Raw genomic sequence first — 23,726 nt, 5'->3', positions numbered from 1 at the left:
TTTGTAGGCGTCGCACAGGAACTTCGTAAGAGTTTCTTCGAGTGTCTTCTACGGAACTTCGTAGGAGTTCCTTTTATTGTTTTTACGGAACTTCTTAGGTCCTTTGATTATTTTTACGGAACTTCCTAGAAGTTCCTTCAATTATTTTTAGGCGTAATTAGGGAACTAATGGGTTCCTTGGAGCGTCTTCCTACTTTTCATTTCATTTCCAAATGACAACTAAGTCACCTATTTGAAAGTTCCTTTGATAGACTCGTTGTTTTTTATGAATTTGATAAGTCTGACTTGAATCTTTCTTTTTTAAAATATCATTCTTACTTTATTTAGTTTGATTTCTTTCCTCCATTAATAAAGGTTGCAAAAGTTATACCTGTTGCAAGCTATTTATAGATTTTTTAAATTGCATATTACGTAAATTATAGATATATAATGAGTCCATACATATCAAATTTATGATGCATTGGGATTGGATTATATATTTCTGTTAAATTAATAAAATAAAATAAAAAATTTATTTAAAAATTATAAATATACTATAAAGGAAGAGGTCTTGATACGATCTTCGTAACATATGGCTCCACGTCAGTACTGAAAACTGGTGGTTGGATGGGAGAGATGGGTGATAAAAAGTGGTAAGTTTTGTTTGTGGTGTGCGTGGGGACGCATGGTGGGTGTGAGTATTATTTGAAAAATTGGACTAATATTTATAGGATTGGGGAGATAAAGCTTATAAAATCTTCGTGTGTAAGTAGTAATAATATAGGCATAGCTGTCACTCTGCACCTGTGCCTGTGGGTGTGGATGACGAGGTGGTCCTAAATTCCAATCATTATTATTATTGAGGATAAATTATAATTAATTTTTTTAAAATTAATATAATTATAAATATATTTTATTGTTTAAATATTTATAAATACTCCATTCAAATAATAAGTAATTATGTAATTTTTAGATGATGAAATGGATATTATTATTTTTTAAACAATAAAAAAATATTTGTAAGTATACCAAATCTCAATAGAGACAATTATAATTTATTTTTATTATAATTCATTCATGCCACTCCACACACTCCTCCTCTACTCTTTTTCATTTTCTTTTCTTCATTTATATCTTCAATGGAACCTTCTTTTTCTTCAGGATCTTCAAAAGTATATCACAAAAAAAAAAATTATATGTAGATAGATTTTCATCAATAAAAATATTAATTATAACATTTCGATAAATATATCAAAAACGTGCGAGTAAGATGAAACTCAAGAGTGAGAAAAAAGTAGTAAAAAATATCATTAATTAGACAATCGTGAAAAATCAAGTACATTAATGAATTGAATCCCAATTTAAGCATAACGTACGTAAATTCAAAATTATTTAAGTTATTAAAATTTGAAAAAGTTTTTATTATTTTCAAGAATTCAAGTGCTATTCTTACATCATTATATTATCTTTGTACGTAATAATTAGATGGATAGTAAATTTCAAACTATTTGAAAAACAAAAAGAGAAGAAGAAGAAGAAAAGAAAAGGATGAAGGGGGGCAGAAGATGCGTGAGGGAAGATGGTAAGGTGAAAAAGAGAGGTGAGTGAGTGGTGAAGATAAGGATTTAAAAGATTCGGGCGCATTAGTACAACGGCTTCCACGTGGTAGACACGAAATAACTGAAAGGACAGTCAGAGGAGAGGTTTCGGCGTAAATGTGTTAAACGTGTTGGGTTGGGTGCACCAGAAAATTCAGTGCCTCCTCGGTTTCGATTTGGGGAAAACACACACAAATTCGGGGAATTGTAGGAAATGTCCCATAAAGGGTACTAATATTATTATTATGAAAATTATAACACCCCTTTACCCTTTCTCATATTAACCCCATCTTTCTAATGAATTGTAAAATTGCTAAATTTAGTTTGTACCGGAAGACAAGAATGTATAAAAATTAAAGGTTAGAGTGTCCGAAATGTTTTTAACAAGTATAATATTTGGTTTAAATGAATTTAACATAAACAGTTCAAAAATACACGAGCTTTTGAGATTTTTACTTGAGCCCACAATCACTCGTCCTTAATTACTCGGACACTCATCAGCTTGGTTGTTCGATTGCTTGGTTTTGTTCTGAAACGCCCCCTTGTTAGTAATTATACCGTCTCTCTGTCCCTTGAAATTGCGATATTGCCAAGGGGCGGTCAGTGGCAATGTTGGCCTAGTGTTGTGACCTGCATAGATGAATTAACTTAGCTGATAAAAGTATGGAATGCCATGTAGAAGTCTTGGATGAATTAACTTGTACTCAGCAACAAACAGGAGATATGCTAATCAACTTACCTTGATCGGCAGATCTCTTGTATGAGATGTAGGCTTGCTTTTCGCCAAAATTAACACGACTAGCCTGGGATACAAGTAAATCATTAACTACAAACTTTGAGAGAGAGGTATGTAGATTCAACGTTATATAGATACCTCTACTGCACAGCCTGCAGAGTGTGCAGATTCAAATTCCACCAATCCGCAACAGAAACCGTCCTGACAAAGAACGTGGCATGAGAAACTTAAGAGTTGGAACTGAAACATGAATGTTAAATCAAATCAAACACAAAGCAGACCTTGTGCCTTCTCATTTGGATACTCTGCTGACTTCTCCCTACCGGCCCAAATTTCGTAACAACCTCCAGAATACCTTGTCTATCTATATCAAATGGCAATCTTTCTATATATATGCTCCTCCTACCTGCTAAGAGGATCAAATAAAATAACAGTAAGTTATTGATCAGTAGCCTAATACTTCTGTAGCTCTGTGAACAAGTTGGATAAGAGAGAGGAAATCAACCTTCTTGACTGGAACTGGTACTAGGTGTACCAATGCTGTTCATTGCTATCTTTGCCGTGGCATTGCTTGTGGATACAACATTGCTTGGAGTTGATATTTTTGATGCACCGGCACTACCAGGGGCTGACACTTTGGCTGGTGGCGGAGCAACCGCGATATTCTTGGAATATGAAGGAATTCTTGCAGTTCTTGAAGAGGTTGCAGCCCTCCCTTTTGCCAACTGTAGATAAGCAGAAACCTTTTAAGAAAAAGATTTGTAGAAATAACGAAATTTGCATGGTTAATGATAACACGAGATAACTCACCACAGAAGTATAGGAGAGTTTCTGGGAAACCACTTCAATGTTTAAAGTCGGTTCAAGGACTGAGGTGACTCAACGGAAGATGCAGAAGCAGGAGATATTGCCAAAGTATCAACTTCTTCCTTGATGCTTCCATTTCCAATTTCAACTGGATCTTCTGAGCTTGAGGAATCAGTCTGATCTGTTCTCTGAGCAACTCCACTAACATTTGAAGGCAGTGCAAGAACTGAGTCAATAGAAGCTGTTGCAGCCTCAGGATTAACATTTCTGTCAGCATTTCCATTATCATTTGGATCTTTGGCGTCTAAGGAATCAGGGGTATTTTTGCAGGTATTGCTTTCAACATCTGAGGATGGTGCAAGAACTGCGTCAGGGGCTGTCGCCACCTTAAGATCAACTTCTTCATTGGCAATTCCATTTTCAATTGGATCTTTGGCATCTGAGGAACCAGAGTAATTTGTTTTGTGGGCGACTACTTTATCATCTGAAGGGGGTGCAATAACCAAGTCAGAGGCTGCTGCAAGCTCAACTTCTTCATCAGTATTTCCATTTTCTGTGGGATCTTTGGTGTCTGAGGACCCAGGGTAAACTGTTTCGCAGACTTCCCCTTTGACATCTGAGGGTGGTGCAACAATCAAGTCAGAGGCTGTTGCTGCCGCAAGCTCAACTTCTTCCTCGATTTTTCCATTTTCAATGGGATTTGCCTTCCCCTGGAACATCTGAAGGTGGAACAACAACAAAGTTTGAAATTATTTTTTAAAAATTTTCGATTTGAATAAAGCCTTAGTAACTTTGACATGAATGTATTGTAATGTTATATACTTGCACTATATTTAAAATCTTGTAAGTAGTTGAAAGGGAGATTTAATTTTATTTATAGAAACTTCAAATATATTTTAAATGAAAATGTGATTATATAATACAAAAAAATAGATTTAGATTTTTGTCCTTACATATATGGCGACTGCAGATATTCCTTTCTGTTGAAAACTAAAAAACGTTGATGGTGTTAAAGTAACAGAGCCCCCGGCGAGGATCGAACTCGCGACCTTTCGCTTACGAAGCGAACGCACTACCACTATGCTACGGAGGCCTTTGCTTTGAAGAATGCATAAGACGTTAATCACCGGTACACTAAAACAGCGGTGTTATATTTCAAAAGCGCGGTTCTTCATTTGGGCAGTAAGATGGAGACGAGTAGCAGCGCCAGCAATGACGGTGGCGGAGCCGCCGCGTGGAAGGCGGAGGAAGCAATTGCCGGAAACGTCGAAGCTCTGCAGGCTCTGCGGGAGTTAATATCTTACCCGATACTTTACTCTCGGGAGTCCCGAATACTCGGCCTCAAGGTGCACGTTTCATTTTCTCACACGGCAGCGCGCTTGATATTCTTCATATGCATATTTCTGAAGAAAATCACATATTGTTTCTTTACTTTTTATTCTTAATTCTTCAGTGGCGTTGTGGTTTGCTGCTGTACGGCCCACCTGGCACGGGGAAGGTATATTAAACTTAGCGCTCCTTTCGCGTACTTGTATCAGTTATTGAAGTTTCGTTTTTAGTTTACGAGTTTCTGGTATTTGTAGACAAGCTTGGTTCGAGCTGTAGTTCGTGAGTGTGATGCGCATTTGATTGTCATTAGGTAACGCGACCTGCCTTTATGGATATCAAAATCTTTTGAAGTATGTTTGGAAGTTATTTTGTGCAAATGAAATGACCTTGGCACAAACGTCACGGCTGTTAACTATTGTTTTCTGCACTGCTACATGTAATGGATGGAAGCAGAAGTCAAGCTATACAAGTTTGTTGTTTATGATCAGTTTTACTTCTTTCCAAAGTTCACTAACTGGTTTGAATCTTTTGCTGGTTATATCTTGCAGTCCTCATTCTGTTCATAGATCACATGCGGGAGAAAGTGAAAAAATCTTACGCGAGGCTTTTGCTGAAGCAACATCTCGAGCAAAATTGGGCAAGCCTTCGGTTATCTTTATAGATGAAATAGATGTACTTTGTCCTCGTCGAGACTCTAGGTACATGCTAGTTGTACAAAGATTTGACCTTTACATTTTCCTTTTCCTTTATCATGATATTTGTCCATTTCTTATGTGTATGGTATGCGCTCAACTTCATGATACTTTCTCAACTCTTTAATTGAGGCTACAGTTACTAGAGAAGAAGTATTTGATTTTGAAATGGAGAGGCAATTACCACAGGGTAAAGAAAATTGGGACGAAAGAAACAGAAATGGACAGGTAGTAAAGCATGCTGTTGATGTTAATTCACTGGCGACTGATCATGCTATTAATAGGTTAAGTATTTCACATGGCCAAATTGAAGGGCTAAACGATTTGCAAAATTGCTTAAGTACTCCTTTTTCATCTTTTCTTCTTTTGACACGATATTTGTTTTCTGTGTTTTTAAAGATAGCATATATTTATGCTGGAAAAAGAAAACATTATCCACATGTGATGATACTTCTGTTGTTATATTTCTACCGGAAACAGAATCTTACTAGGTGATACCTAATCTTTTCTCTATGAATTTTCTCCTTGGACAATAGATTGGTATATTCTCATCAAATGCAGAAACTTGCAGCTAAAAGAGGATGAAACAGTTTTACATGTTGCTTTGTTTGCTTAAGGCCTGGTGTCAGTATAAGTTAGATGAAAATACATTGTATCTTCAATTGCAGGAGGGAACAAGATATTCGTATAGCTTCACAGCTCTTCATGCTGATGGATGCAAACAAATCTTTATCAACATCCGGATACCATTTTGTAGTGGTTGCATCAACTAATAGGTAGTCTTTAGATCATGATCTTTGCTGTTTCTGTTGAATTTCTCATTATTGGCTCCAGTCTTAGCAAATGTTGAAACAAATAATCACTTCAAAGATATGATCCCGCTTTCCTCTTGTTATTGCTGAGGTGTGCTTTAATTGCTATTATTTGGTCCAACTTGGATTTATAGGAAAAGAGAACTACAAGTTTTCTGTTCATCAAACTTTTCTTTCTGTACAAGCTCGAGTAATTTCTCAATGGGCAGGTTATAGCTATATGCACAGGGGATAAGATCAATGTTTTAATTACATTTTGTTTACTGTTATTAACTGCTATTCTTGAGGATATTTTTTATATACTTTTGTTATCTTCAGAAAGAGCAAGCTCACTTTGAGAACCTTATCTGATATTAGCTGGGTGCCGTACATGTCTTTCCTTCCACAAGATAAAGCTTACAAGAAAACCTGTTCCCTGTTAGTGCTCTAATGAGACTGGCTGATAGAAGTATGGTCGACTCTGATAGGAGTGGATTTCTTATATTAATTCCAACTTGGAACTAGCAGAACAGTCCAATGTTGTCCTCAAAATAGATGGCTGTTTATCTTGAGTTTTCTGATTTTTCTTTTCCTCTCGTTATTGCTCATCCATGTTCATCTGTAAGTGTCTCAACGAAATCAATTATTTTCTGTCTAGAGTGGACGCAATTGATCCTGCATTAAGACGCGCAGGACGTTTTGATGCTGAGGTTGAAGTTTCCACACCCAATGAATATGAGCGCTGTCAAATACTAAAGGTACCCCATTTGACTTCTATGTAGTACGCAATTTTTCTTAAGAGCAGGTGCAAGCCTAACATGGCCATTTGGCCTTAAAATATTCTATTCCGGTTATGGGAGTTATTTTTTTCCCTAAATGTCAGCTCTACACAAAGAAGCTTCCGTTGGATCCCAGTGTTGACCTAGAAGCTATAGCTGCATCTTGCAAGGGTTATGTTGGGGCAGATATAGAAGCTTTATGCCGTGAGGCTACCATGTCTGCATTGAGCAAATCTTCTGATGTACATCAAGATGGTGGAAATTGTCTGATAACAGTTGATGACTGGAAGCATGCTAGATCAGTGGTTGGTCCCAGTATAACAAGAGGTGTTACTGTGGAAGTTCCTAAGGTCTCTTGGGAAGATATTGGAGGATTAAAAGATTTGAAGGTCTGAAGCATAGCCATTATCTTTTTTATTCACAACAGAGCATTATATAATATCTGATCTTTTGTTTTCAATATGTGGGACAGAAAAAGCTTCAGCAAGCAGTTGAGTGGCCTTTAAAACATTCTTCAGCATTTTCACGGCTGGGAGTATCACCCATCCGCGGTATTCTTCTTCATGGGCCTCCAGGATGCTCGAAAACAACCCTTGCAAAGGCTGCTGCTTGCGCTGCGCAAGCTTCTTTTTTCTCTCTGAGGTATAGTCCCTTATTTCCTCCTAACCGATATATTTAGACTGGATTTTAACATTTTAATCTTATAAGAGGAGAAAGTTTGGCAACAAAAGTTTACACTTCGTAATCTTCCCATCACTCTTACAAGAGGAGAAAATACTATTATTGTATTAGTCTGAAGGTGATTATTACTGAATCTTCTGGTGGTGGTTAAAGATGTGGACAAAGCACTTTTCTGATTGCAATAACCAGTTTTATGCTTGTGAACCCGTGATTTGTTGCTCACTAAAATTACACTTTGCATCAGTGGTGCAGAACTATATTCCATGTATGTGGGTGAGGGTGAAGCTTTGTTGCGTAATACATTTCGAAAAGCTAGTCTTGCTGCACCTAGCATAATATTTTTTGATGAGGCTGATGTGGTTGCTGCCAAAAGGTATGTTTCCTAATTAGTTAATCAATCAATATGTGCTCTCATGTCATTTGATTATCATAGCTTAGTGGATCAGTGAAAAATTGTTCCTAGTAAACTAGTTATACATGTTTTTCATTTCTATGTTCAAATCCATCCATGGAAGTGTGAATACTTTTCAAGTGTTATATTGCTTTATAAGTCCAACCAACAGCGAAGGATTCCTTTTTTATCTTAGTAAATTATAAATTCTTTTATATGATAGTGTTCCTTCATGCAGTTTGCTTGCTTAGTATTGAACTAGCATGTCTGCAGCTTCTCTATTTGCCCTATCTGATGCCTTGGCTCTTGCCATATGGAATTACGGTTCATAGTTTCTCCTATTGATTGCACTTTCATCTAAATGGCAGAGGAGGAAACTCAAGTGGGAGCTCAATCGTTGGGGAGCGACTTCTGTCAACTTTGCTAACTGAAATGGATGGCCTAGAGCAGGCTAAAGTGAGCTGTAAAGTTATTACTTTCCTTCCGTGCTCAAAAATAAAATTAAAATTTTGATATTTATATTAATTCTTACATCCCTGTTTTTGTAGGGAATTCTTGTTTTGGCTGCTACAAATCGTCCTCATGCTATTGATGCTGCACTTATGCGTCCTGGACGGTTTGACTTAGTAAGTTGTCTGTGCTCTCGCTAGCAAATATTTATTCAAATTCTACTGATGTGCCCATGGGGTTCCTAGTTACATTGCCTATTAATGATGTTTACTAACTATTAGTTCTTTATACTTGAAATGTGCAAAAACAAAACAATGCTGTGCTTTTAAGTGGAAATTAGAAAGTTCAAGTTGAATCTTACATAACTGGACTATTATGTCAAATAGGTGCTTTACGTCCCACCGCCAGATTTAGAAGCTCGATATGAAATCCTCCGTGTACATACACGTAACATGAAAGTAGATGGTGACGTTGATCTCCACCAAATAGCACAAGATACTGAGCTCTTCACAGGAGCTGAGCTGGAGGGGCTATGCCGTGAAGCAGGAATTGTGGCTCTCAGAGAGGACATATCAGCCACAGTCGTGTGCAACAGACACTTCCAGATTGTAATGAGATCACTAAGACCAGCGCTTACCAGAGAAGAGATTAATTCATATGCTTCATTTCTGAAGAATCCAAATCTAAGGCCTAACGTCCTATCTGAACCCAGCTCCAAATTGAAAAGCAAGGGTGGTAACAAGAGTATATTCCGTTCAGCAGCTCCTGTTACAGTTGGTGTTATCAGTTTGATTCTATATGGTGTTGTAAAGTATATTTCTCACCAGATTGATACTACATATACAGAACTAGTAAGGACATAGACGTTTTCATGTTATTGCGCGTGCAACATCAACAACATGAATACTGTTATAACTTTATTTATCTCTTTCTATGTATAAGGCAAAGGACGCCCAGGACATTCCAACCTTTCTTTTATTGTATGTCTGTACTTCAAGAATCCAATCAATTGAGTGTTATTATTAAGCTGGAGCACTTAATCTTATATCCCATCAGAAAAGTTATTAACATCAAACAATCTGATCTTTTCCTAAGGAAGGTGGTCGGATCCATGCACTTGAGAAGTACTATGTATTCCGGTTTTAATGATAATGTTGAATGCTTCTGGACCTTGGATTTATTTTTCATCTGCAGCACAAGTAATTTTGCTGTTGAACTGTGAATTAGAGAGCCAACGTGCGGGTAGATGAGCGTATCAAGGAGCCTTGGTTTGGATCCCACATCGACTGAATCTCAGAAAGGAAAGGGAAGTGGTAGTATAAAAAAAGAAGGAGAGGCATTGTGCTCCATACTTACCTGGACGGGGTCAATGGGTGATCAATAAGGCCCATGGCCTAGGTTGGCGACTTCCATTGCACTTTGGAAGGGCGCCCGCCTAAGGTCGGCCCAAGTGGTCGAGCCTACGTCATAATTTGTGGTAGTGGGGGCCTGCGTTCGCGCGGCCCCTGCCCAATTCTCGAGTAAAATTTGTCTAGCCAATCAATTTACAAACACAGTGGTCCAATTAGTCAGTCCTGGTCTTGGCGCTTGATTAGTATGAGCTTTGCCACTTCTCGAGTCTTAATTACAAAGCTGGTCCAAACAAGAACTGGGGGCTCCTCCGAAACTCGCTGGAATACAAAATAGTAGAACAAGCACAAAGGGTTACAGCTCAGTAGGTAGAGCACCTTGTTTACACTCCCTTTTATAAGTAAATGGAATTTTATGGAAGGAACTCTCTCCCAGAGCTGCAGGACTAACCACTCTAATAGAAAGTTATTAGCAAGTTTTACACGAATTGTCAAATGGATGAGATCGGTCAGAGTGGTCTCGGTTGGAGATGGTATTGCACGTGTTTATGGATTGAACGAGATTCAAGCTGGGGAGATGGTGAACAGTTGGGAGTACAAACTCTGAAACCTAATGAAAATCTTGGAACATATTGAACTGAATATGAAACAGGTAAAAAGAGAGTACCTAAAACTCTGTTATCAATAGCTAGCAAGTTTTCCAAAAATTGACATGATGCTGACCTAGTTCGAGAAACTCAAAAATTTTGCAACAGATTACACGCCAACCAGCCACTGCTGGCAACTAAAAGAACTACAACCGGTAGCAAAATCAAAGAATAGGGACTGCGACTGATCTTTCAGAGTAGTTGGTGCATGCTAAGGCAAGAATTTCACTTCCTCAGAATCCCGATCCTCTTGCGAAAATCCTCCTCCATAAGGGGAATACCATCGTGCAGCTTGATTCTTGGCTCCCACCCTAGCAACTCCTTAGCCTTTGTTATGTCCGGTTTTCTTTGGCGAGGATCGTCCGGTGTGTTCTCCACCTTTATGATCTCAATTGCTGGGTTGATCATCTGCAATAAGCCAATCACGTTGTGCTAATTTCAGAAAGGCATCTTGATGCTGACATGGATATCAAGCGTATGTATGTTCCAATCACGCCTCTAACATAAGACTTGTTTTTTCAAGACGTGACAGATGTGCTTCCGTTTGGGGAGTAACTGGACCATGCAGAAGTATAGAAAGTTACCTCCTTGACGGTCTCAGCAAGCTCAAGCATTGTGAACTCACCTGATGGAGTGAAGGAGGAATCAGATGGGAATGAAAAGAAACATTGGATTTATTGTCTGGTAATCGAGTAATGATGTTAACTTGGATTGCCAATGTTGATTGGACCTGTATTATCTCCTTCCATGAGTCGAATAAGACCATCAACCATGTCTGCGACATAGCAAAAGCTTCTTGTTTGTGTTCCAGGCAACTGAACTGTCAGAGGTTCGTCACTGCACCGCATGTCGTTTAAGAAAGTGAATTACAAATTACAGGCCTACATACTGAGTTGAGCAATGAAGAGGAGAACAGCACTAGAGCTCGAAGGAATCAAGACATTGGTCCTATGTCCGTCTGTCTCTCTTGGAGGGGATTTTTCACACAGTGCACTTTGGACAATGTGTGCAGGAGACAGAGAACTGGAACCATGACGGGATTCAAGCAGGGGACTTTTAATTGAGAAAATGGTGATCAGAGTATTACCGTATTGCTTGAGCTAAGAAATTGCTGACAACACGACCATCATCGATATTCATCCGGGGTCCATAAGTGTTGAAGATTCTTGCGATCCGTATTTCTGTCGAACCATTTCATATAGTTCGGAACTTTGATACTACTATACCAATTTGAGGTGTTTAAAATAAAATGAGCTGATATATATGTAATCAAAGAAGGAGCGCAATTACCAATTCCATGCTGCCTGTGATAATCAAACATCAAAGTTTCAGCTACTCTTTTTCCCTCGTCATAACAACTTCTAACTCCTGCAATTTGATCACTTCATCAGTGACTAATTCATTTGTGCTTTAACATACTGACATATTATTTGGTCATAGAACTTTAAGGCCTTGTATACTTGTGGGGACTCTGTGGATATCTTGAGATGTCCAGTCAAATTCCTTGTTTACTTACATTGAGGCCGGCCCTTGTGATAGATAATGATAAAATGATTGTTTAAATCCCCACCAAGTTCGGTGGGATTTATTATCTCACCACGCCCACTTGAGGAGGTTTTCATGTGATTTTACATGTTTGTCCTTTGATATAAAAATATTCGGTCCAAAATAATTCCAATTCTCGATATTTCTACAAAATTTCTTAATTTCTTTCTGTAACTTATTTCCCAAATTTAGTTTTATCCCGAACCTTTATCAATACAAGTAAATAAGATATATAGTGTGATAATTTAATCTCATCCCACATTTTATCCATTATTAATGTATCCGAACTTAATTCCATCCCTCGAAGTAACAAGCCTTACAGGGTTATTCACACAGGATTTTATACCAATATACAATATATGCAAGATAAGTAGTGAGCGTAAGAACCTATGGGGTTGACATTGCCCCAGTAATCCTCAGTCTGGGGATGCACAAGAGGATCACCATAAACCTCCGATGTTGATGTCAGCAGAATCCTATTCAAACGGGATGGAGAATGATTAACATATCCCCAATAAATAAACTGACAAGAATATGGATAAATCATCATACCTTGCTCCTACTCGCTTAGCAAGTCCCAACATATTCAACGTTCCAATCACATTCGTCTTAATTGTCTGTTGAGTATTATTGCAAGGGGCAAAAGAAGGAACCGAAAATAAACAAATCATTGTTCACAGATCTATCAAAGAAACACTACTGTGTCTTACAAAATCATGATGTTCCAGACAATGAAACAATGATGAGAGAGAGACGACTGGCCTTCACAGCATTGTATTTGTAGAAGATTGGGGAAGCAGGACAAGCAAGATGGTAGATCTTATCAACTTCAACTAATAAAGGTTTCGTGATATCTGCAAAAGAAAAAAATCAGTGTACATTGAATCACAAACAAAATTTCAATCAAGAATATCTGATAATAACTGTAAACAACAGTGACCATGTCGAATAAGCTCAAATCGCGGATGATCAAACCATTGCCTCAAGTTATCCTTCGAGCCAGTGAAGTAGTTATCCGCAACAATCACCTGAGTACAGTTTTTAAGAAATTATACATGTTGTAAAATATACACAACTACTGTAAGAAAATAAGCAGTACAAGTGCTTACCATATTCTCTTCATTTTCCATAAGTTTGTCAACTAAGTGAGAGCCAATGAATCCAGCACCACCGGTAACCAAAATTCTCATGTTCGCCTGTCATCAAGATGTCAGTAATTATCTAAGCAAAAATATCCGTAATCTAAGGTGAAAAAATGACAGAAGAGTACTAGTAATCAGAACTCATTGGCACAATGGGATAAAACAACTTTTTACCATTTCTAATGTACCGACACTAATAAACATATGGTGGTTTGATTGATGAAGAACGGGGAAAATACTTTCTAGTACCTCGGAAGATTGCACTAAAAGACAAGCAAACAAAAGGAAACACAACCCCCCAACTCTTCACAATATTTTGTCGAGCACCATCTCTATGGTACCTTAAAAAATTTTGCTCTTCTCAACGGTGAAGGCTCGGGAGGTGGCTTGCTACTTATGTTCTTCCCTCCATTTGACTCTTCCGTAGCCATTTCTGCAATTTCTACTTCAGTTTCTGGACTTCATAGCAAGTAGATCAGATTAACTATCAATCCAGATTAGATCCACACACAAACAACAATCATTCACATATAAGAGGTCTGCATGTGTTCAAATACATACTCCGGTCGTCCATTGTACTTGAATTATCCAGAAATTTAATTCTTGGTATTGTAATTCTGATATATTGAAAAATCGTCACGAAGAAGCCTTTTGGCAAATTTAACGGGATTCCATCATTCAAATCTTTTAAGATTTCCGGGCACATTGTGATTCTAATGAGAAACAACATCTCTCAATCTCAAAACCCAAAAGATGAATTAAAATGAAGAAAAGTTATAACAATTCTCACTCCAAATTTTCTTCAATGCAGATTCATAATCTAGGAGAAGATTGAACCTTTTTCTGTTGGTAAAATAGCCTAAAGAATAAATCTTTACGGCGAAGAGAGAGCAAATTCAAACACCAAATCAGGTAACATACAAAATAAAAGCCATGCAGCCAAAAAAACAGACGGTTTCAACACAAGCTATGAAATTCCCACTCAAAAAGAAATTCTCTAATTTCATTGCTGATTCATGTTACCAGGAGAGATCTCAACACACAGACGAGTAAACCAAATCTCCATAATTAGTAAAATCAAATCTTCAGTGCAAATCAAACTCGAATCACTCAACCAAATTAACCAATGCCAATCTGAACCTTCAGCAATCACAACGCTACTTCAACACATTTATCATAATGAACACAAACAAAAGAATCCTCCCTCACAACATCAACAGAGTCTACCGCACAAAAACTCATATTCAACGGAGGCACAGATCAAAAGTCGGAGCTTTTCTTTCTCAGAAATTACCAAAAAGAAAATAAAATATATGTTTTTGAGCAAAGTCGAGCGTCGTTCACCTCTTAATATCTATGTAAATGTATGTGTATATGAGAAACCTTCTTAAACTCATATGGGAACAACAAATAAAGACTTGAACTTTATATACCACAGCCCACACACAACCCGTATCCTCAAAACCCGTGATCTACAAACAGAAAATATGGATACTCGAGTAATTTAATGAAAAAGAAACAAGAAAGAAAAGGGTCCGCCCAACGTACAAGAAAAATGGTATCTTTCGATTATCAGGAGGTTAGAAAAAAGTGTCATCAAATGATGAGAGTGAAAGACAAATGAATCCTTGAAGATTACATGCTACCAATACCATCTCATTTTATTGCATGTTCAAAACTAGAGATTTTGATGTTTCAGCGTACCTTGGCTGATACACCGCACCTAAACCAAATAGCTTATGTAATGAATTCTGAAAACCAAACTAAACCGATTACATGGCAAGTGTAGTATATTTATTTTTGATTGATGTATAATTCTAACTAATTAAATGATAAGTAGATTACACTTACTCTATAATTGATTTGATTCGACTAAACCTAATTTGAATAAAAAAAATTCAATAAATTCAACTCTCTTTTGTTACAATGAATTCAACATTTGAAGCTACTCCTGTAGCAATAATGCTTCAACTTCAATCACATATGACATAAATGTGAGTAGTTTTGTTTTATGATATTATTATTTATATAATACATGTATAATAATTTGTACTTTTACTTAATAATTCATTAAATGACATTCACTTGTGTAGTTTATGAGTCGCATTATATAAAAATAATTTTCCATGGGATCAATCTCTACATATATATATTTTGGATTTTATTTTTTTATTTATCTTAGTCAATTAAAACCAAATTTAAATTGATTAAATTTTTATCCCAATCCTTTCTTGTTGATGGATGCGTGATTTTGATACTAGTGTGTGTGAAGGGCAATCAATCAAGAGTTTTTCAAAGAATAATTATTATTTTTAAAAATATGCATTTCATTATGATAAGTGAAAAAAATGGTAAATATTATTTTTGGCCCCTCAACTATGCCATTTATTTGGATTTGGTTTCTTATATTTCTCTATCATCAAACTTAGTCCCTACGGTATAAAGATTCCATTAACTTTAATTCCTATCTTAAATATCAGTTAAAATTAATAAATTAAAAAAAATATATCCATATTTGGGACTGGCCCAAGATCTTCTAGTCTTGTGTTAGTGGGTCCACCCAATTGAGCCAATTTTTTTTTAAGAATGTATGAAATATAATTTTTACTTTGTATTTGGTAAGTTGATTGTCTTTATCATTTTACTTCTACATTTTTAGTACTTTAATCCAATAGTACTCTAGATTTAATTTTTGCAAAGTTTATTCTAAGTTTTTTTTGCTTTGTTCTTATCTAAGTTTATCACTGTAAGTTTGTTAATCAAATTATTGTTTAAGTTTATTATGTAGTTTCAACTGCTATTTCTTTTAGTTATAATTCTTTTTATTATAATTTTTTTCTGATTTAATTTATTATTTATTTATTTATAAAATAATCATAAATTTAAAAATACCTCAATGTTAATAAAAAAAAAAGGCCCGATTGGTCGTGCTAGTTCTGGACAAACCCGACCCACTATTCAGTTTGAACTTTAACTATACGAGAAGCAAATCATTGAAAGTTAGAAAAAAATATACAAAATCAAATCGAAATTGTATTGTTCAATTATTATTAAAAAAAAAAAAAGTATAGATAACAAGTGAAAGTTTTCACGGGGGATTTTGATATTTCACTGATTTTGCGGGGTCTTGGATGCTTTATTTGGTACAACAGATCATGCGGATTTTAAATATTTCACTGCTTTTGCGGATTCTTGGATGTTTTATTTGGCATAGAATCTACAAATAATGAAACTTATTATGGGGGGATTTGGATATTTCACTAATTTTGGGGGTTCTAATTCGATTTGACTACTTTCCTGCATTAAAACGTGAATACCTCATTATATGTCTTTGTGTTTGTACACTCTGTCTGTACGCAAATATAACTATCGCCACTGCCACTTTGCTATCACCAACCCCCTTTCTTGAACCTCTGCCACTCACCGACAGTTGCTCCACAGCACATCCTGACCTGGAACAAGAAGAAATTGACTGGAAGCAGCAAGTTCACCCTAAATTAATACGCCATGGCTCCATACTGATGAGCGGATTCTCCTCCGCTAGATCTGACCTCAAAGCAGCAGAGGTAACTCAAAACCCTTAATTCTTGATCGCTCCCTATGTCATCTATCTATCTGAATGTGCTAGTTGAATTTTGCTTAAGGTGTTTGTTTAGTTGCTGATTTGACGATGGGCAATGATTAGATGGTACTTAAGTGGGAATTTTTTTTTGCTTCAATTGCGGTACTTCTTGATGCGATTCGTAGAGCAGTTTTAGCTGATTAGGTGTCATTGTCAATTTATGATTTCAATTTGGTGGCGAACCCAATTTGTTGAGATCTTGTAAAGATTTCATATTTCCCCCAACTTTTGATGTTAATCAGTTCCTTTTTCCAATTTCTAATAGCTTGCCTGCCCCTATTTTTCAATTAATTCTTTATAAAACTCTATTACTGTTTATCTCAATCCATGGGGAAGCATATTCAAGCAATCATTATGCTTTCGTGTTCAGTTTGATCTGATGTGAAGTTTTAGATGAGAGTTTAAAAAGTGAATGCTTTGAATCTTTGCACTATTGCACTTAAATTAATAGTTGAGGAGTTACATTGTCTTGATTCCTGTTTCCCTTTTTTAATTTTCCCAGTTTTCGGTATAATCATTAGGTAAAACTGTGACTGGAGAAAGGCCAGGAAACATGAATACAAGGAACTCTTACTTGGATAAAAATGATTGAACTGATTGGTTCATGAGCTAATCTCGCCTAAACATGGATTCTTGTAAGCTGTTGAAAGATGCTAATTCTGCCCTGAAATATTACACGGACCCAAAAATAGGAGATATTCAAGAGAGCTCAAATGAGTCCTGCCTCTGTTTTCCATTATTCGTTATTTCTTGAGCCTTTATCAGTTGCATACCTTAGGGATAAAGTTTGAATAAAGTTGGCATAAAACAAATAAGCCTTCCAGGTATTAGAAAGTCAATGTTCTTTGATATTTTTAAATATAATTTTGTCTGGAAATACAGCTTAGTCTTGATTTTTTCTTGCTGCATGGTGGTTATATCTGCTTTCCATTTGGACAGGTTTGAATTTTGTGATCTGTGAATTGGAGGAATGGGTCGTGGAGTTAGCTGTGGTGGAGGACAAAGCTCACTAGGGTACTTGTTTGGGAGCGGTGAGGCTCCAAAACCTGCAAAAGAGAATGTCCAGTCTGCTCCAAGTGAAACTAAGGCTGTGAGTAAGCCTAATGCTGCTGCACAGCCGGTTGATATTAGCAAGCAGATCCCTGCAGGCATTAATACTAGCACTGCGAACAACTACGTAAGAACAGATGGTCAAAACACTGGCAATTTCATCACGGTATGTCTCCTGTTGAGACAACTTTGCTGTATGTTGGGTGCTGATTATGTTCCCTTGTCATAGTATTTTCATAATTAAAAGGCATATGGTATAGACTTCCTTGAAGGGGAACACCCTAATTGCTGATAAGAGTCATTTTTCTTTTAATATTTTAATACTTGTTACCATCACTATCATTATCAGTGTCACCATTGCCATGCGCACTTCCAATGACTTCTTGTATGTTTCCCCCCTCTTTCCTTCTCTTGTTTATGGTTATTTAGGTTTTGATATTTATATGATACTTGTTTCTGTCTGTGATGTTTCTGCGCGGCTTCTATGCTGTATTAGTCAAAAACAAATGTGTTAAATTGAGAAGTCCTCACTTTTCCACTTGCACATAAAATGTAATCCATGGAGTTGCGAATTAGCCAATGTGAGCCAATTTTGTGTTTTTGAGCTTGGATAAAAGATCTGTGAGCTGGTTCAAGGTGGAGGCTAGATTTAAGAAATTTAGCTTGTCCACTAGACTTTAGTTACGATTTGAGGTCAAACTATGTAGGCCTATGCTATTGGCATTTGTTGGATATTTAGTTCAGTTCCGTTGCTTATGATACAGTAACTTCTCCGACTCCATGGGAGGTTTGATGTAGTAATGCTTTTTATCTTGTATATATGAATATACTCCTATTAAATACAGAAAGACAGCAAAATGGACTTAGATTTGGTGACATTTCGGTTCACAAAGGTTCAGTCTATGATAATTGCTGAATGCGGTATGTATAAGTTTCAGAGTGCTATGTTGCCATGGTGTTTCCGAAACAATGAACATGGAGAGTTAACACAAAACAATAAGAGAATGATTTAGGAAAAAATCTGAGTTTAGAAATGCATGTTAATGAGCGTCTTTCCATGTTTTTCCCATCATTTAATGTAATTGTCAACATTGGTACTAATTTGATTATTCATATGTCACAGGATCGACCATCAACAAAGGTCCATGCTGCCCCTGGAGGAGGCTCTTCTTTGGGTTACCTGTTTGGTGGCAACTAAGGCGACTTCAAGACTGCAAGCCTTATCCAGTGTCTTTTGATTTCTGTGAAATTTGTGGGTACATGAGACAGTATTTTCAGCTTTATGATTATCAAGCTTAATTGTCAATTGTCACGTATATGTGGCCTGGTGTTCCTTGTGTAATATGGAGAGAATGACTCAAATATTCCTGTACTGCTTGAGCTAAGAAATTGCTGTCAACATGATCATCATCGATATTCATCCGGCTCCATATGTATTGATTATTATTGCCATTTTTATTTCTCCGAAGCATTATATAGTTAGGGACTTTGATACACTATTATACCAGTTTGAGGTGTTTAAAATCAAATGAGCTGATATATATGCAACCAGAGAAGGAGAGCAAATTACCAATTCCATGCAAACATAAAAGTTTCAGCTACTCTTTTTCCCTCATTAAAAATCAAATCTAAATTGCTGAAATTTTTATCCCAACTTTTTGTTGGTTTTGATACTAATGCGCAATTAATCTAAAGTGTTTCGAACATATTATTATTTTTAAAAGTATGTATTTCATTTTGACAAGTGAAAGAAATATTGAAAATAAAATAAAAAGAAGAATGTGAAATGAGAAGTCATTGAGATGTAAAGAAATGATTGTGAGAGAAAAACAAAAGTGAAAGTTGTGAGAAAATGTGATCCTTTCCTTTTCTTTTTTCTTTTTTTTTCCCTGACAAAATGGGAAAGTATCAGTTGCATTATACAAATTCATAGGTAGAGTTGTGCCTGTGTCATGTGTTGTCTAGAGTCCTTGTACTTAAACTACTGTTACAAAAGCAAAGGTCTACACAAGATACATAATGAGTCGCGTTGGGTTCGGCTATGCTGACCCAGGCCTGATTAGGATCAAATTGGTCCTCGACCAGTCTTAAGTATCAATATTTAGGATCGGTCCAGTCTAGTACCCCAAGATCTTCTGGTCTTGGGCTAGTGGGTCAAATAACTGGGCCAATTTTTTAATTAATATATGATAAGTATTTTTTATTTTATTCTTATAAATTGACTATATTTATAAATTTTTAATATTTTTGAAACTCTAAAAATTTTATTTTTATTGTTTTATTTCTAAATTTTTAGTATATTAATTAATTAATACTCTCTGTTTATTATCTAAATTTATTATTATTAATTTGTTAGTTAAATTATTATTAAACTTCATAATATAGTTATAGCTACTATTTATTCTAGATATAAATTTTTATTATAAATTTTTGTTTGATTTAATTTATTATTTATTTATTATTCATAAAAATAATAAATTTAAGTAACTTTTTAAAAGATACCTCAATTTCATAAAAGAAAAAATGAAACAGGCTCTACCAAACTAGTTTGTAAGTCGAAAACTACCTAAAACTATTTCAAGGCTCAGTAATGGGTCAATCTTGTGCAAAACTTTTCAATTCTGAGCTCATCTGACCCATTATTCACCTTGAAGTCTAACCACTAGGAAATTAAATTATTGAAAGTTAGAGAAAAATATACAGACCAAAGCGTTGGAGAAATCAAAATTGTGCAGTTCAATTATTTTTAAAAAAAAAGGTATAAATAACTAGTGAAAGTTTTCATGGGGGATTTTGATATTTCACTGATTTTGGGGGGTCTTGGATGCTTTATTTGGTATAAAGATCATGGGGGATTTTAAATATTTCACTACTTTTGAGGATTCTTGGATGTTTTATTTGGTATGGAATCTACAAATAGTGAAAAACTTTTCATGGGGGGATTTGGATATTTCACTAATTTTGGGGGTTCTAATTCAATTTCAGTACTTTCCTGTTTCTACACTCTGTCTATACGCAAATATAACTATCGCCACTGTCACTTTGCTATCACCAACCCCCTTTCTTGAACCTCTGCCACTCACCGACAGTTGCTCCACAGCACGTCCTGACCTGGAAGAATAAGAAATTGACTGGAAGCAGCAAGTTCACCCTAAATTTATACGCCATGGCTCCATACTGATGAGCGGATTCTCCTCCGCTAGATCTGACCTCAAAGCAGCAGAGGTAACTCAAAATCCTTAATTCTTGATCGCTCCCTATGTCATCTATCTATCTGAATGTGCTAGTTGAATTTTGCTTAAAGGTGTTTGTTTAGTTGCTGATTTGATGATGGGCAATGATTAGATGGTACTTAAGTGGGATATTTTTTGCTTCAATTGGTGTTTCTTGATGCGATACCCGGAGCAGTTTTAGCTGATTAGGTGTCATTGTCAATTTAGGATTTCAATTTGTTAGCGAATCCAATGTGTCGAGATCTTGTAAAGATTTCATATTTTTTCCCAACTTTTGATGTTAATCAGTTCGTCATGTTTTTATGGGTTCAGTTTGATCTGATGTGAAGTTTTAGATGAGAGTTTAAAAAGTGAATGCTTTGAATCTGTACACTATTGCACTTAAATTTATAGTTGAGGAGTTAGATTTGTCTTGGTTCTAGTATCCGTTTTTTTATTTTTGTTTTGAGTGTAATCATTCTGGTGAAACTGTGACTAGAAAAGGGCCAGGAAACATGAATGTTAGGAAACTCTTACTTGGATAAAAAATGATTAAGTTGATTGGTTCATGAGCTAATCTTGCCTAAACATGGATTCTCGAAAGCTGTTGAAAGATGCTAATTCTGCCCTGAAATATTTCCAAAAATTGTTATTTCTTGAGCCTTTATCAGTTGCATACCTTAGGGATAAAGTTTGACTAAAGTTGGCATAAAACAAATAAGCCTTCCAGGTATTAGACAGTCAACGTTCTTTCATATTTTTAATTATATTTTTGTTAGGAAATGCAACTTACTCTTGATTTTGGTGCTGCATGGTGGTTATATCTGCTTTGCATTTAGACAGGTTTGAATTTTGTTTTCTGGGAATTGGAGAAATGGGTCGTGGAGTAAGCTGCGGTGGAGGACAAAGCTCATTGGGCTACTTGTTTGGGAGCGGTGAGGCTCCAAAACCTGCAAAAGAGAATGTCCAGTCTGCTCCAAGTGAAACTAAGGCTGTGAGTAAGCCTAATGCTGCTGCACAGCCGGTTGATATTAGCAAGCAGATCCCTGCAGGCATTAATACTAGTACTGCGAACAACTACGTAAGAACAGATGGTCAAAACACTGGCAATTTCATCACGGTATGTCTCCTGTTGAAACAACTTTGCTGTATGTTAGGTGCTGATTAGGTTCCCTTGTCATAATCTCTTCATAATTAAAAGGCATGTGGTATAGACTTCTTTAAAGAGGAACACCCTAATTGCTGATATCAGTCATTTTTTTTTTATATTTTAATACTTGTTGCCATCACTATCATCATCACTATCACCATTTCCATCCTCACTTTCAATGACTTCCGGTATGTTTCCCCCCTCCTTCCTTCTCTTGTTTATGGTTATTTGGGTTTTGGTATTTATACAATATTGTGTATGTCTATGATGTTTCTGGGCCGCATTTATTAGTTATAAGCAAATGTTATTAAATTGAGAAGCCCTCACTTTTCCACTTGCACATAAAATGTAATCTATGGAGTTGCGAATTAGCCAATGTGAGCCAGTTTTTGTGTTATTGGGCTTGGAAAAAATATCTGTGAGCTGGTTCAAGATGGAGGCTAGACTCAAGAAATTTTAGCTTGTTCACTAGACTTTAGTTACGATTTGCGGTCAAACTATGCACAGACAGCTGGCCCAACTTAGTCTTGTACGTCTATATGCTATTGTCATTTGTTGGATATTCAGTTCAGTTGCATTTCTTATGATACAGAAGTTCTCCAACTCCACGGGAGGTTTGATGTAGTAATGCTTTATCTTGTATATATGAATATACACCTTCTAAATACAGAAGGACAACAACATTTACTTAGATTCGGTGACATTTCAGTTGACAAAGGTTCAGTCTAGGATAATTGCTGAATGAGGTATGTATAAGTTTCAGAATGCTGTGTTAGTATGGTGTGTCCAAAACAATGAACATGGAGAGTTAACACAAAACAATAAGAGAATGATTTAGGAAAAAAGCTGAGTTTAGAAAATGTAAGTTAATGAGTGTCTCTCTATCTTTTCCCCATCATTTAATGTAATTATCAACCACTTCATGCGAGTTGCTTGATCAAATATACTTGATGTTTGGTACTAATTTGATTATTCATATGTCACAGGATCGGCCATCAACAAAAGTCCATGCCGCCCCTGGAGGAGGCTCTTCTTTGGGTTACCTATTTGGTGGCAACTAAGGCGACTTCAAGACTGCAAGCCTGATCAAGTGTCTTTTGATTTCTTTGTGGGTACATGAGACGGTATTTTCAGCTTTATGATTATCAAGCTTAATTTTCAATTGTCACATATATGTGGCCTGGTGTTCCTTGTGTAATATGGAGAGAATGACTCAAATATTACTGTATTGCTTGAGCTAAGAAATTGCTGACAACATGACCGTCATGGATATATCATCTGGGGTCCGTAAGTGTTGATGATTCTTAGTGTCCGTATTTTCTGTCGAGTTATATAGTTAGGAACTTGGATGCTAATATACCAATTTGAGGTGTTTAAAATCATATGAGCTGATATATATGCAATGTAAGGAGGGGAGCAATTACCAATTCCATGCTGCCTATGATAATCAAACATCAAAGTTCAGGTACTCCTTTTCCCTCATCATTACAACCCCCCTAACTCCTGCAATTTTATCACTTCATCAGAGAGAGATTCATATGTGCTTTAACATATTAACATACTATATGGTCATAGAACTTTAAAGGGTTATTCACGGAGAGGTTTATACCAATATATTGAGCTAATTATGCAAGATAAGTGGTAAGTGTAAGTGCCTAAGAGGCATTGCACCAGTTTTCCTCAGTCAGGGGATGCACAAGAGGATCACCATAAACCTCCGATGTTGATGGCAGAAAAATCCTATTCAAATATGATGGAGAATGATTAATATATCCC

At 36.3% G+C, this 23,726-nt stretch overlaps 4 protein-coding genes and 2 non-coding genes across 13 annotated transcripts; 4 read left to right on the top strand and 2 right to left on the bottom strand.

Moving 5' to 3' along the window:
* Nucleotides 1-4,141: 4,141 nt before the first annotated feature.
* TRNAT-CGU (transfer RNA threonine (anticodon CGU)) lies at nt 4,142-4,213 on the bottom strand. The gene has a single exon. It is a non-coding gene; the product is annotated as a tRNA-Thr (tRNA).
* Nucleotides 4,214-4,281: 68 nt separating this feature from the next.
* On the top strand, nt 4,282-9,259 carry CDC48B (cell division cycle 48B). The gene is made up of 12 exons (XM_011072632.3): nt 4,282-4,466; nt 4,574-4,618; nt 4,704-4,759; nt 4,998-5,147; nt 5,810-5,917; nt 6,591-6,690; nt 6,816-7,100; nt 7,184-7,353; nt 7,637-7,765; nt 8,152-8,239; nt 8,332-8,409; nt 8,620-9,259. Exons 1-12 carry the CDS (start codon nt 4,308-4,310, stop codon nt 9,094-9,096), a joined length of 1,845 nt encoding a protein of 614 aa, XP_011070934.1. The 5' UTR covers nt 4,282-4,307; the 3' UTR covers nt 9,097-9,259.
* Nucleotides 9,260-9,581: 322 nt separating this feature from the next.
* On the top strand, nt 9,582-9,742 carry LOC148789272 (U1 spliceosomal RNA). The gene has a single exon (XR_016064326.1). It is a non-coding gene; the product is annotated as a U1 spliceosomal RNA (small nuclear RNA).
* A 484-nt stretch (nt 9,743-10,226) lies between these two features.
* Nucleotides 10,227-14,438, bottom strand: LOC105156486 (UDP-glucuronic acid decarboxylase 5). 7 transcript variants are annotated; one of them, XM_020691897.2, is made up of 12 exons: nt 14,261-14,436; nt 13,258-13,375; nt 12,884-12,970; nt 12,715-12,802; nt 12,537-12,628; nt 12,327-12,391; nt 12,162-12,250; nt 11,520-11,597; nt 11,317-11,410; nt 10,936-11,066; nt 10,814-10,854; nt 10,227-10,637 (listed from the first exon to the last, which is right to left on the bottom strand). In XM_020691897.2, the coding sequence occupies exons 1-12, from the start codon at nt 14,311-14,313 to the stop codon at nt 10,455-10,457; spliced, it is 1,119 nt and encodes a 372-aa protein (XP_020547556.1). In that variant the 5' UTR covers nt 14,314-14,436; the 3' UTR covers nt 10,227-10,454. The 7 variants fall into 7 exon arrangements, 6 of the variants coding, with proteins under 6 accessions (XP_020547556.1, XP_011070930.1, XP_088733549.1 ...); XM_011072628.3 differs by having other exon boundaries at nt 10,960-11,066; XM_088877423.1 differs by having other exon boundaries at nt 13,258-13,370; nt 14,261-14,419.
* A 1,906-nt stretch (nt 14,439-16,344) lies between these two features.
* On the top strand, nt 16,345-19,008 carry LOC105156485 (protein SPIRAL1-like 1). The gene is made up of 3 exons (XM_011072625.3): nt 16,345-16,482; nt 17,478-17,754; nt 18,712-19,008. Exons 2-3 carry the CDS (start codon nt 17,509-17,511, stop codon nt 18,784-18,786), a joined length of 321 nt encoding a protein of 106 aa, XP_011070927.1. The 5' UTR covers nt 16,345-16,482; nt 17,478-17,508; the 3' UTR covers nt 18,787-19,008.
* Nucleotides 19,009-20,653: 1,645 nt separating this feature from the next.
* Nucleotides 20,654-23,251, top strand: LOC105156484 (protein SPIRAL1-like 1). 2 transcript variants are annotated; one of them, XM_011072624.3, is made up of 3 exons: nt 20,654-20,813; nt 21,640-21,920; nt 22,937-23,251. In XM_011072624.3, exons 2-3 carry the CDS (start codon nt 21,675-21,677, stop codon nt 23,009-23,011), a joined length of 321 nt encoding a protein of 106 aa, XP_011070926.1. In that variant the 5' UTR covers nt 20,654-20,813; nt 21,640-21,674; the 3' UTR covers nt 23,012-23,251. The 2 variants fall into 2 exon arrangements, with proteins under 2 accessions (XP_011070926.1, XP_011070925.1); XM_011072623.3 differs by having other exon boundaries at nt 20,658-20,813; nt 21,644-21,920.
* The last annotated feature ends 475 nt before the right edge of the window (nt 23,252-23,726 follow it).

This window comes from Sesamum indicum, linkage group LG2 (genome assembly GCF_026168435.1).
Source record: "Sesamum indicum cultivar Baizhima isolate 11 linkage group LG2, ASM2616843v1, whole genome shotgun sequence".
Lineage (NCBI taxonomy): Eukaryota > Viridiplantae > Streptophyta > Magnoliopsida > Lamiales > Pedaliaceae > Sesamum > Sesamum indicum.
Note: the sequence above shows the minus strand (reverse complement) of the source record. Positions and strands in the feature narration are given on the sequence as shown.